At 39.8% G+C, this 14,270-nt stretch overlaps 1 protein-coding gene across 1 annotated transcript in view; it reads left to right on the top strand.

The window, feature by feature from the left end:
• The first annotated feature begins 70 nt into the window (after positions 1-70).
• The window catches only part of LOC311227156 (DNA-directed RNA polymerases I, II, and III subunit RPABC1), a 29,943-nt gene continuing 15,743 nt past the window's right edge, over positions 71-14,270 (top strand). Inside the window, exons 1-2 of the mRNA XM_084312697.1 lie at positions 71-225; positions 807-981. Coding sequence (XP_084168823.1) covers positions 169-225; positions 807-981 — 232 coding nt within the window. The 5' untranslated portion in view covers positions 71-168. The remainder of the gene's footprint in view (positions 226-806; positions 982-14,270) is intronic.

The following is a 14,270-nucleotide window of genomic DNA, read 5'->3' as shown; positions in this document are numbered from 1 at the left end:
ATAAACGTAAACCACTCTGGCAATGCATTAGACTACCCACCACCGGGTCCTTGTCTTTGGGCGGAAGTGGATGAATGGAACAACAAGAGTGAAATAATACTGTTGCTCGTGGTGTGAGATTATCGCTTTTTACTGGTTTACTAGTAAAATCAACGTTATTATACAATAATGGATGACGAGGAGGAAACCTATAGACTGTGGAAAATCCGCAAAACTATAATGCAGGTAAAATGGATAGTTGACGTTAGATATAACAAGCTAGTTACTTGAATACAACAATAACACGTGCATGTAGCAATTAAGCCTGTCGAATCTCTCTCGCTCTCTCTGTCTCCCTCTCTCTCTCTCTGTCTCTCTCTGTCTCCCTCTCTCTCTCTGTCTTCCTCTTTCTCTGTCTCCCTCTCTGTCTCTGTCTCCCTCTGTCTCCCTCTCTCTCTGTCTGTCTCTCTCTCTCTGTCTCTCACACACACTCAAATGTACAGTTTCTTCGTCAAAACATTTATATACTATCTTTTTTAGACCCTTTTTGTATCACAAACAGTACTGTATTTGTAAATCTGGTATGTCAAATGTATAGATGTAGCAGTACTGTATCTGTATGTCATGTATGTTATGATGAATTGAAAATGGTGGGACCCTGATGTAAACAAGACGAAAGTCTTTCTCTGGTCTGCATCCCCTTATTAACAATTGTGTGTATTGAGCTGTACTGTATTGTACCCATTCTGCAATCTGTTAATACAATAACAGTTTTCAATCAATCAATCAATGGCAATGTAATACAATAATTTGTTTCATCGTTACAGTTGTGTCATGACCGGGGCTACCTGGTGACACAGGATGAGTTGGACCAGACGCTAGATGAGTTCAAGAGCCAGTTTGGGGACAAGCCCAGCGAGGGGCGACCCCGGCGGACGGACCTCACGGTGCTGGTGGCCCACAACGATGACCCGACAGACCAGATGTTTGTCTTCTTTCCAGGTAGCACAGCACACGACGGCACTATCACTAGACCTAGTATGGCTGGATCCCATTCCCTAGCCCCTTTCGTGACTGTGATGCACGGCAACAAGGTTTTGGCCAAGTGAATCCACAGTCCCTTGCTCCGCAATAGGAAACCAACCTAGATTTACCCTGAAGAACGGGTCCTACCCGAACCGTTCGTTATACAAGTATCACAGAGAAATGTCAAAGGTACTCACAGTTGCACGAGGGTCTTGGACAGATAATAGCAATGGTTTGAAAGCTCGGCGTTGCTAATAAACATTTTAAATAATTTTTTATAAACTGGTCAACACTGCTCAAAACGGCTTTATTTCCGTATTTGGCTGCCTGGTGCACCTGTTCTGTGATCACAGCACATGCGCATCATGCACCCAACGCCGGAAATAAAGCACTGTTGACCAGTTTATAAAAAATTAGCAACGCCGAGCTTTCAAACCATCACGTATTTTTGTCCGAAACCCGATCATGCAACTGTGAGTATACCTTTGAAATTTCTCTGTGATACTTGTATAACGAACGGTTTGGGCAGAACCAGTCCTTCATGGTCAACATTGATTGGTTTGCTATGGGCTAGTAGGAAGTGACTGTGGATTCAATCGGTGCATCACAGTCACGAAAGGGGCTAGCTGAATCCCAAGGTCTAGATTAGGGACTTGCTGAGTGAGCCATCATGAACTTAAAGGAACATGCCAACATAATGGGAAATGCACTTACCATCTTCTCCAGAGTCTGACTGACAAGAAGATGGATACCAATTTCCTCTCTGTGCGTTCAGTAGAAGGCTATCCTGCTTCAAGCTAACCTACCTTAGCACAAATTAATGGCAGTGGATACGGACCACTAGCCTAGTTTAACACTCCGGGGTATATATATGTGTTTTTAGCCAACAGATAGGCTAGCAGCTGGTCCGTTTCTGCTTCCATTTATTTGTGTCACACAGGAAATGGGTATCTTGTCTTCTTGTCTGACCCTGGAGAAGATGGTAAGCACATTTCCCATACTGTTTGAATGTTTCTTTAACCCTCTAAAGCCTACATAGAAAAAATTTCACCTGGATATAGTGTTGTTTATTCTTTGAGTCAGTATCAAGTGCTATACATTTTTATTTAGGGGAACCTGCCCTTAATTTCTGGTGCAGTGTTAAGTCACCAGCATACATTACCTTTGTGTGAGCATACAATATTTGACATAATAAACTAAATGCCCAGTGATTTTCCTCTGTGAGTTACAGCCATTAATGTGGATATTGTTCTGGGCGTTTTTTTTAGCAGACAATGTGAAAGTTTATACATTTAGGTGTTTCCTTCGTATTTGGACCACTGTCACCTCTGAGAGTAAATATTAATTATATTCCACTGGAAAATAGAGAACCTAATCTGTTGACATATGAAAGACTGCAGTTTTCAAACAAATATTTTATTCATCACTGCATGTAATGATGTAATAATAAGTAGTAAACAGTAAAACACACACTCCAAACTTACACACTCCTCACTGCAAACAAAACTGAAATAAGTATAAATAAATAGTAAAAATACTCCAAACATGCACACTGAACCATTTACATGATTGCAACAGTTTGCTTGCACTTGTTGGTGTAGGGGGGGAGTAGGGTTTTCAGTCTCATCTGAGCTGAAAGCAAAGACATATATAAATTAGGGCTGTCTTAAATACTTCGAAGCTTCGTTCGATGGCACAAACTTCGAACATAAAAAAAAAATTGAAGTAAAAAAAAATATATATATACCGGTATATATATAATTATACAATTTTTTTTTGCCTCAAATCTTTTCGCCTCCATTCCAATGAAACGAAAGTTCAGATTCAGATTCCTTTATTAAGCCATTTGTGTAAAACACATTGGTAATTGTTGCAGCATTACAGTGTATGCATTTATCCTTTCTTTTTTTCACAGTAACGACAAACACCAACACAGACACAGGACAAAAAACAGTGCAGTGGAGGATTAAACATTTAAATACATATATATATAAAGTGAAAAGTGCAGAGTTCCAGTAAGCGGCGCCTCGACTCCACCTCTCTACAACAAGCACGTGGAGATTATCTGTGTTGAAAACAACAAGGACATGTGCAGCAGACATGTCGACGAAGAAGTCATCAGACGTGTGGTTACACTTTAAAATATGCAAAGACAATGCCTCTACAACAACTTTGTCAAATCACCGAAAAAATTTAAGTATCGTTGTACATGACGGCGACGCCACACAAAACATTAATAAGGCTATGCCTATGCTGCTATGACTAATGTGTTACCAAGTTGGCTAATTTAATTGTAATCATCTGCTTTTGTAGGTGCATTGTCTGATATAATTATAAATGATAAATTAAATATAATATAATTGTTTGCTAGCTACGCGATTAAGAGTTAACGCAACATTTGCAGATATAACCTCCATTAAAGCACAACAAGGACTTGTAACAGACACCAAAGAAATAAACACGACATTCAAAGAATTCTACTCCAACTTGTATAAATCAGAAACGACCTTCGATCAAAACAAAATGGACACATATCTTAATCAAATTAACCTCTCCAAACTTTCAGAGGATGATGCTAAACAGTTAGAAACACCAATCGCACTAGAGGAACTCAGGAAGGCCATATCCGAAATGCAAAGTGGTAGGGCTCCTGGAAGAGACGGTATCCCACCAGAAATGTACCTTTCATGTTGGGACATAATTGGACCCCTATTACTTAATATGATTTTATACTCAGTCAAGGAGGGGAACTTTCATAAGAACGACAATATTGCACTCATAACAGTCCTCCTTAAAAAAGACAAAGACCCCACCGAGTGCGGTAGTTATAGACCCGTAAGCCTCCTCGGAACCGATATCAAACTGTTCTCTAAGGTATTAGCCATCAGACTTCAAAAGCATATGACGTCTTTAGTTCATCCGGATCAAACTGGCTTCATAAGAAACCGTTTGATCACTGACAACATAAGACGATTACTATTAGGGATGCACGATAATTATCGGGCCGATAATTATCGGGCCGATATCAGCAATTATGACGTCATCCCGATAAACTCGATAACGTTATTGATAGCTCCGATAACATATAATACATTTTTTGGTTAAAAGAAATCCGGTGTGGGTGGATTTGGATGAAGGGCGCTTGTTTTTATTATAGCCTCCTCCCGTTTTGCCAGTACTGTGGTAAAACTGATAGCGTGTGGTTTAGGAACAGGGAGTTTTTCACAAATCCAGCGCTCCCTTTCTTGGCTGTGACGTAGTCACGTTACATTCGGAGACAGACCGTCGATCTGCCAATTACGTCCCATGGCTTGCACCCACCTCTTCTCCTTACCACCAATCAGAAGCTCTCGTTCGTTTATTTACCTCCGGATTGTCAGCCATTACTCTACTCGGAGCTAACGTTATCTCCCCGCCAGCCACATTGACAAGTACCAGCGCTTATACATTACTGGCAAATGTCTTGTTGCACTTGTGGCAACGAGCGTTGTCAGCGTCGACTTTAGTAAAATAGACCCAGACTTTTGAACATTTCGTTCTGTCCGCCATTATGAGAGCAGAGCTGTCTGCACTCGGTGTGAGTGAGTGAGTGTGTGTGTGTGTGTGGGAGGGGAAGAGAGGAGAGAGCAGGCAGCCCGCTCCCCGCGCAGGCAGACACACAGAGGCAGGAGAGATATAGACAACGGCCAACAAGATTAGTTTGCGACGTTTAAATTCCTAAAAAAAAAACTCCATAATTTCTCGAGTACCGATAGCAGTACCGATGACGTCGGAGCTTATAAATACAAAAAAAAAAAAAAAAAAATGATAAATATATATATATATATATATATATATATATATATATATATAGTTAAAAAAAATATTATAATACAATAAATATCGGCTTGAGGAGCATAAAGTTATCGGTATCGGTGTCAAAAAATCAATATCGTGCATCCCTAATTACTATACGTACTAGATGCCAGCAAGGACGACACCACACCCAAGGCGATGCTGTCCCTGGATGCAATGAAAGCTTTTGATAGGCTGGAATGGTCGTATCTATGGGCAGTATTAGAAAGGATGGGGTTAGGAAAAGGATTCATTGATATGATTAAAGTATTATACAAAGACCCATCGGCCATGATTACAACAGGTATAATCACCTCCGGAATATTTCCGGTATCACGCTCTTCTAGTAGAGCCATATGGAATCCGCGATCACGGAATCGCGGACGGAATCGCGGAATTGAGCAATAAAAATGGAATCCACTATAAAAAAAAAAATTAAAAAAAAAGATTTTTTTTTTTTTTTTACTTTTTTTTTTTATGTTGTGGAACTTGTACAGCACTTTGTTCAACTTTGTCAGTGCTGTAAAGTTTAAACCTTTTAAAATCTTAGACAAACAAAACACTTTGCTTTCATGAAATATTGTAAGCCATCATTTGAGGCTTTATAAAAGCAGCACAATGAACACAAATCTGTCAGTGCCGAGTCCGTCATCTTAAATAACAAACAGCATTGCTTGTTGTAGTTAACAAAGAGAGGCAGAGTTGATTTTGCAAAAATATATATAATTTTTTTTTTTTTTTTTTAATAATCAAATTTTATTTTCATATTCGAATCCCATGCCCATCGAACGAAGCTTCGAAGCTTCAAAGTATTTAAGACGGCCCTATTAAATGGACTGTTATATCTTATTAAATTGTGGACATTTATTAATTCCCACTTATTAGACACTATTTCTGATGGTAAAATGAGCTTACAAAGCAAAATACAGAATTCTGAAATATTAAAACGGAAAAAACGGAATTTGGAAAAAAATAAAACGGAATTTGGAAAAAAATTAAATGGAATTTGGAAAAAAATAAAACGGATTTCATATGGCTCTATCTTCTAGACAGGGTTGCCCTCTTAGTCCCGGACTATTCGATTTATCACTAGAACCTTTAGCACAATATATAAGACAATCCCAACTCATAGAACCAATCGTAATCAAGGGCACACAACACAAAATTAGTCTATATGCGGACGACGTAATACTGTTCATGCAAAACCCTAACACTGCAATGCCTTATCTTCTCAAGTTGATTAAGGACTTTGGCGACCTATCTGGATTTTAAATAAACGGGCCAAAGTCGGCTTTCCTTCCACTGAACGCCTCTGCAAAGAATACAAGTCTTCCAGAAGAAATACCAATGGTTAAACACTTTAGATGCTTGGGAGTTGAAGTATTCCCTACCATAAGCCAAACGGTGAAACACAATTACATAGAAAGCCAAAATAAAATAAAATGCGACCTTGACAGGTGGTCAAAACTTAAAAACTCAGTACAGGCACGGGTTTCAATAGTTAAGATGGATGTCTTACCTAGAATCAACTTCATCAGCTCAATGCTTCCGTTACCCCCTCCAGATGGTTACTGGAAAAAATTACACTCTTCCGCATATACATTTATTTGGAATAACAAACCACCACGTATAAAAAGATCCACCGCACAGAGAAACAAAGCCGACGGAGGAATGGCAATCCCAAATTTTTCCACTATTTTAAGGCGTACACTTTAAGACCACTGACAACCTGGTTTGAACCCCAAGCATCAGTATCCTGGAGAAATTTAGAAGTAAATATAGTAGCACCACAGAGACTGCAGGACATAGTATACACCAAAATATCAATTAAGCAATGCGAACTGAAATTTGGCCCCATAATTACACATGCGATCCGGATATGGCGTGAAACACAAAACAAATATTCTAATCCACATAAATGGCATAATCATACTCCCTTATTCAATAACAATGCACTCCTGATTAGAAAACGACATATAAGATTCCCTAGATGGGAAAAGCAAGACATACATACATTAGGAGATGTTTTCAACAAACAGGGTATTTGTAGCTATGATGAAATCGAAAAAAAGTTTAATCTCACCGGTTCCACATATCTTTTTTACGCACAATTATTGTTATGTTTGAAGACTCGCGGTGTTCCATTAAGGATACCAATTGCACACCACAGATACTACACATTTTTCTATGAAAGAGAGACATCGAGAGGTTTTGTATCAGATTTCTATCATCAATTACTAACGGCTTCGTATGAAACCCTCCACCTAGACTCTGTTTGGAGGAGGGATATACCAGACCTAGAAAAAGATTTTGATTGGCAAGAAGCCTGGGCAAATGTTCGACTTGCATCAAGGAACCCGGACCATCAACAAATCAATCTTAACTATATTCATAGGACATACTTGACTCCTATAAGACTGAACAGAATGGGTCTTAAACAAGACTCCAAATGCTCCTTATGTACAAATGGGGACGAGGGGACATTTATGCACATGTATTGGGACTGCCCACCAGTTAAGATATTCTGGGAAGAAGTGACCCAGCAATTATCAAATCTCTTAATCTCTGAATATACCTGTACACCCCTCTATATTACTGCTGAATGATGTTTTTGAATATGCAGTACCTATACAACAAAAGAGATTGGTTTTATCTGGTATTACAGTGGCTAAAAAAACTGATGGCATCACGATGGTTTCAACCGAAAAAAATGTGCCGAAAGGTCTGGATTCTTACATATCTCGATGTGATTTATCTAGAAATATCTACAGCAAGAATTTTGGGTCTCAATGAATCCAAATTGACAATGTGGTTAGAAGTGGTGGAGAGAATAAAAGCTAGCATTTAATTGTAGTGTCTGGTTAGGAGCGAAGGATAATGGACGGATTATCCATGGGGGGGTCCAGGGCGGGGGGTGCGAGCAAGAGCATATGTGTGTAGGGGAATAGATAGCAGGTATTAGGGGTATATCTTGTATAAGACATTTATCCAAACGATGAGTTAACTGATGTACACTGTTTTACAATGCTTGTATTGTATATCTAATCGTGTGTTGTCATGTTTGTTTATGTGTTTGTTTAAAAAAAATAATAAAAAAAATAAAATACAAAAAAAATATAATTGTTTGCTTGATAGACGAAGGTTGCAACATAATTATGTAATGTCATGTCGTTGGCTGTGAGAGCAGCCCCACTGCACCCAGGCAGCGCAGCCGAGTGAAACCTTGTTGGCTGCGTCACAGTCACGAAAGGGGCTACTTAATTAATTAATCCAATCCACTTTATTTATATGTGGTTGACATGAAAATGTCAACCTCACCATGAAAAAGAAAGTTATAAAAAATCAAGTCCAATTCACTCTGCCTGGACTGGTTCAGAGAAATGGTATCTCCCTCTGTTATCCATGTGAGGATTGAGGTGTTCACGAATCTGATCAAAACTGACCCAGGACTTGTCCTCTTTGGTTGGAACTTGGAAGGCGCAAAGACCAGGCCCGATTTGTAATTTATTCTGAGAAATTGAATTTCAGCCCCTGTGTTGTCTTGCTGGGTGACCAATCCTACAAATTGCCTGTTCGTTTTGTTTGTTGTCTCAAACTCAACGAGGAGACAATACCCTGTCTTGATGGGTGACAGTCGACCTTGTCAGAGGATACAGGTGGTGGACGTCTGGTCTCTTCAATGTGACTACTGGCTTGTGTGCACGAGACAGCTGGGGGTCTGGCTGTTGACAAGAGAGAGGTGGTCTTGTCAGAGGAGACAGGTGGTCTGGTCTGGCCAATTCAGAGGAGGAGAGAAAAGTGTGATGGTATGATGTATCAGCGGTGGAGTACATCTTGTGTTTGATCTTCCCCCATGATACAACCTCGATGTGATGCACTCCGTGTGCCATGAAGGGTGGGGACGCGTCTATTCGAATACCAACCGGTTCATGCTTCCGCGTTCGCGTTTTGCGCTCTGATTGGCCACTGATGTTTCTGGTCGCACCAATCGTGTGACGGCAAGTTCTTTCGCCGGTTAAGCTTAGGCACTCTTTCGAAGTTGGTTAGAGTTTGTCTTAGAGCATGGCGATAGAACACCAGGCCTGATTCCAAACTCTAACCTTAACCAACTTCGAAAGAGTCGCCTAAGCTTAACCAGTGATAAACTAGGCGTTAGGTAGTTTGCTGCTGGTCGGGGCGGAAATGGGCGCGTCACGCGATTGGGCGCACATGTCGCATGACCAGAAACGTCAGTGGCCAATCAGATCGCACCAGAAACGTCAGTGGCCAATCAGATTAGCAAAACGCGAACGCGGAAGCATGAACCGGTTGGTATTCGAATAAACGCGGTAGGGACATCTGCCCACTTGGCCTCCAGCTCATGTTTCTCACTGAAGCTCTTGATCTCCTCAGGTGTCACCTCGTCAACAGATATGTTTGGGCACCTCTGTCACAGTATGATGTCATAATCAAACATTCTAGAACATTTGTGATGTCACAGTATGATGTCATAAGCGAACATTCTAGAACATTTGTGTTCTATATATAGCTGGGTTGAACAGTACCTTGTGCATTGTGGGAAAACATCCAGATGGGGGGTGTGAATGTGGAGAGACTGAAACTGTCGGGCATGTCCTCCTACAATGTGAAAGGTATAGGAAAGAGAGGGAAATCTTCTATAAAAGTCTGGTAGAGTTGGGAGTCTCTTCCTTCTCTCTTAAAACTTTCTTTGGCATGGATAATGAGAACCACCAGCTGATCACAGAGGCAGTGCTGACATTTCTGCATGCTGCAGAGTTGTACCAGAGGATATAGTGTTACTGTATTTATTAGTATTGGACAGGCAAGAGGAGCAGAGAAGAAGGAGATAGTGTGTTTTGAAGATCAAACAATCAAAAGTTGGTTTACCAGAGGCCTAACTATGGCACACCACTAGCGTAGTATAAGAACTGAGGAGGGCAGTAATACGCCTGCGGGAAATTCAAAAGAAGAAAGAGGAAGAAGAAGAAGAGCTCATCAAAAGAATTGCGGAGGGCAGTAATACGCCACAATGCGTCTACACTGCCGGAAATTCTAAAGAAGAAGAAGAAGAAGAAGAAGAAGAAGAAGACTAGCGTAGTATAAGAACTGAGGAGGGCAGTAATACGCCACGATGCGTCTACACTGCCGGAAATTCAAAAGAAGAAGAAGAAGCATTTCCTGGCATTTTTTCAGACTACAACATGAATCCAGACTGGTTTGACCCTCAAAATGGTCCACCGAAGTCAAACACATGTGGGTAAAGCCCTATTTTTGATAGTGTTTTTTGTCTATTTCAGACGTGTAACATCCATAACGCAAAAATATAACATTCATAATGGCACTTTTTTGTGATTCATTCCTTGAGAGGAAATGCCAGGTTTTCCTGGATGTGCTTTTTGGGTACCTCAAACCCTTCCCTACAAAGTGATAGTAAACATGTTATTATTTGAAAAAGATATTCACAGAGTTTTCATCATGTGTTCAGTCCGAAAAGCTTGTCCATTTCCGTAACATCCATAACGCTGTGTATTTTGTCACCTATCTCAAAATCCAAAAGGTAAAATAATTTTTTACTGCAGGCTCATCTTTATCTCAATAAGTGTAACTAAAATGTGTAAATTATACTTCCAATTCAAATCTATGCCTTGTCAATGTTAAGTTTCCAATTTTCTCTCTGAATGTAACATCCATAATATCACAACATTTCAATTCAAATGGGATGTAAGTAACACATCCTTCAATATCACAACATTTTCAAATGTGATCTCTCTCTCTCTCTCTCTCTCTCTCTCTCTCTCTCTGGGTCGTGACTTGTCATTGGTCTAAATCCCTCCCCACCGGTGCTCTGGTAGCTGCTGAGCGCTTTCTGCAGCAGCTCCCCAACTGTCGGGTTGAGCTTGTTGCTGCTCCCAGCACCACGACCATGCAGAAAGATATAATAATAACCCCTAGAAAGAAGAATCTCCTGACTGCTTCCAATTAACATTACCTGCCTAGCTTTCAGTGTCTCGTGTTGTTATATGTTACTGAAGTCTGACGTGCAGCTGTCAGGATCACTGCGGGGAGAAAGATGTACAATTACGCACGCAGATCTTTTCCCAAGCGCAGCAGATATATGGCCCTCTATACACATTTCATGACTTTAAAAGCCTGCGTGTAGCCTATATTAATGAAGAAGATTAAGCGCTTATAAATATGGTATGATTAACGTGATTTCGCGGGTCTTGTGCAGTGACTGCAGTCGTCTCGCGAGACGCGCACCGATAGGCAGCGATATGAACTTTCTTTGTGACTTAACAACACACATTCGCAATGTAACGTCCGTCACGGTAACGTCCATAACAATTGTAAGGAATAAAAATTAAAAAAAAAAATACCAGAATGACTAATTGTTGCTAATACCGTAATTCCTCTAATAGTAACCCCGGCTTGTATTTGTTTCAACTGTAGCGGATACCAGGCTTGTATTAGGAGGAGGCATGTATAAGAGAGAGGCCTATATTTCTAATTTTCAAACCGATCATAATGAATAAATCAACATTTTGTGTCAGTTTGAACCCAGTAAAATGTACTGGGTTCATTTATTGAAACCAAGTACTGTATGAAATACGGTAGTAAACGGTGCAATTACAGGTGGTCAAAACAAGTTAAATAAAGTAAAATAGTGCAATCACAATACTGGAATAATAATAATAATAATAATAATAATAATAATAATAATAATAATAATAATAATAATAATAACTTCGTTTTATACAATTCTGAGGTAGGCTTACTCTCTTGGTAAACATTAACACCATACCATTATATGGTATTTACTGCATATAACAACAATAACAAAATATACCCTGCTTGTATTAGGAGGCCGGCTTATAATTGCTTAGCTCAACAGCGCACCCGGTCATTAATAGAGACCCGGTTTTTAATTGAATACCGGTTACTATTAGAGGAATTACGGTATGTCATCTTTATAAAAGTTAGCTTTGCTTAGGAAGTTTGGTTGACATTGCATTCCAGATGCATGTTTTATGACAACGTTTCCTGGAAAACGTTATGTACGTTACATTGGCTGTCCCATAAAGGGGCATTATAACAGCATGCTTCACCTGCCAATGGAAAGACACAAAGTACATAATTGATTCACATATTGATACAACAGCCCTTCATGACCAAAGGTGAGGTTAGAAAAATATCTGTTGATTTATTATTTTGCCATTCTGGCCATTCAGAAAGTCATACAATTAGGTTAATCGAAAAATTTATTTTTACATCATTGTGTCTCCTTCTGTAGTGTGGAAAAACATGCATTCTCATAAATATTACGATCAAATCTATTTTGTACTTCAAAATATAGACCTTGATGATACATTTTAAATTGGTTTGGTTATGATCATGTTATTTTAAAATTTTCATGGTGAGGTTGACATTTTCATGGAATTGCCCATATGTAATACCTGAAATTATTCCATTTTTGGGGGGGGGGGTGGGGGGACCCTGCATATATCGGTATCGGTTGATATCGGTTGATATCGGTATCGGAAATTAAGAGTTGGACAATATCGGTATATCGGTAAGAAAGCCAATATCGAGCATCCCTAATCAGAACATACTTGAGGGACCCTATGAACCATCCAGTCATTAGATCAGAACATACTGGAGGAACCCTAAGAACCATCCAGTCATTAGATCTGAACATACTTGAGGAACCCTAAGAACCATACAGTCATTAGATCTGAACATACTTGAGGAACCCTAAGAACCATCCAGTCATTAGATCTGAACATACTGGAGGAACCCTAAGAACCATCCAGTCATTAGATCAGAACATACTGGAGGAACCCTAAGAACCATCCAGTCATTAGATCAGAACATACTGGAGGGACCCTAAGAACCATCCAGTCATTAGATCTGAACATACTTGAGGAACCCTAAGAACCATACAGTCATTAGATCTGAACATACTTGAGGAACCCTAAGAACCATACAGTCATTAGATCTGAACATACTTGAGGAACCCTAAGAACCATCCAGTCATTAGATCAGAACATACTGGAGGAACCCTAAGAACCATCCAGTCATTAGATCTGAACATACTTGAGGAACCCTAAGAACCATACAGTCATTAGATCTGAACATACTTGAGGAACCCTAATAACCATAGTCATTAGATCAGAACATACTTGAGGAACCCTAAGAACCATCCAGTCATTAGATCAGAACATACTGGAGGAACCCTAAGAACCATACAGTCATTAGATCTGAACATACTTGAGGAACCCTAAGAACCATCCAGTCATTAGATCTGAACATACTTGAGGAACCATACAGTCATTAGATTGAGTCAAATAGGTTCCAATATTCCATTCTAACAGTGAAGAGATGTAAAGAGTTTGCTTAACAAAAAAGGCTTTAAAAACACCAGTGTTTGTTGCGCCTTTCTGCAAGAGAAGGCCAACCCACCCTATCATGATACAGGACACAATGCTGAGTATCATATTTCTTTATAGTTTAAAACTTTATTCATTTATATACTCTGTAATAAATCTAAGAGCGGAGTGATGTACAGAGTCCAGAGGTTAAGAGTTGATGCCACGGCATGTCTATAAATTACATCATCATAATCCAAAACGACCGATTCAACAACTCTTTTCTCCTACTAATCAGAAAGCTGGATCTGTTTCTGTACAGGAAACCAATTTTCTGTCACAGCTTGGAGGCAAGATTATCCACATGTAAATGTCTTGTCGAGCCACAGTCCCAAGATATTTAGACTCTGTGACTCTCTCTACACAAGAGCCACTTACAGTAGATATCTGCACATTATCATAGTCAATATTTCTGAAAAAAACAACAACATACATTTAGTCTTACTAGCGTTAATAACTAATTTAAGATTAGATTTAAGGCCATCCTGCAGAGCATCAAAAGAAAAGTTTTTCTAGCTAACTTCTCTGTGGCCAGCTGCACAGAATCGGCAACATGGTACACACTTGTATCGTCAGCATACGAATGGGCATGACACCCGTACGAAGAAGAAACAATATCATTGATGTAGATCAGGGGTAGGCAACCCTAGGCACGCGTGCCCGCATAAGCTCAGAGAGAGTCTGCAACACTAGCGTGAGGCTCGATTGATTAAATATGAATTCAAATCGCAAACAAACGCTATATAGCGTTGCTGGCATTCAACTTGCGGCATGAACTAACGACAACGCGTCCATGGCACTCAAAGTGTTAAGAGCGATGTACTGCTCTGTTGTTCTATTAAGTGTTATGATGACAGAAACGGGGGAAAAGATGGCGGCGTAGAGGAAGGACATAGTGGAACGGGCTCCTACACAAAAATCCTGAAAAACCTGATGTATCGAACATACTCCGCCTAACTTCAGTTTATGTTAACCCACGCTTATTAAGCACATAACCAACAAAGA

The sequence above is a fragment of the Notolepis coatsorum genome (genome assembly GCF_963971535.1).
Source record: "Notolepis coatsorum genome assembly, chromosome: 4".
NCBI lineage: Eukaryota > Metazoa > Chordata > Actinopteri > Aulopiformes > Paralepididae > Notolepis > Notolepis coatsorum.
Note: the sequence above shows the minus strand (reverse complement) of the source record. Positions and strands in the feature narration are given on the sequence as shown.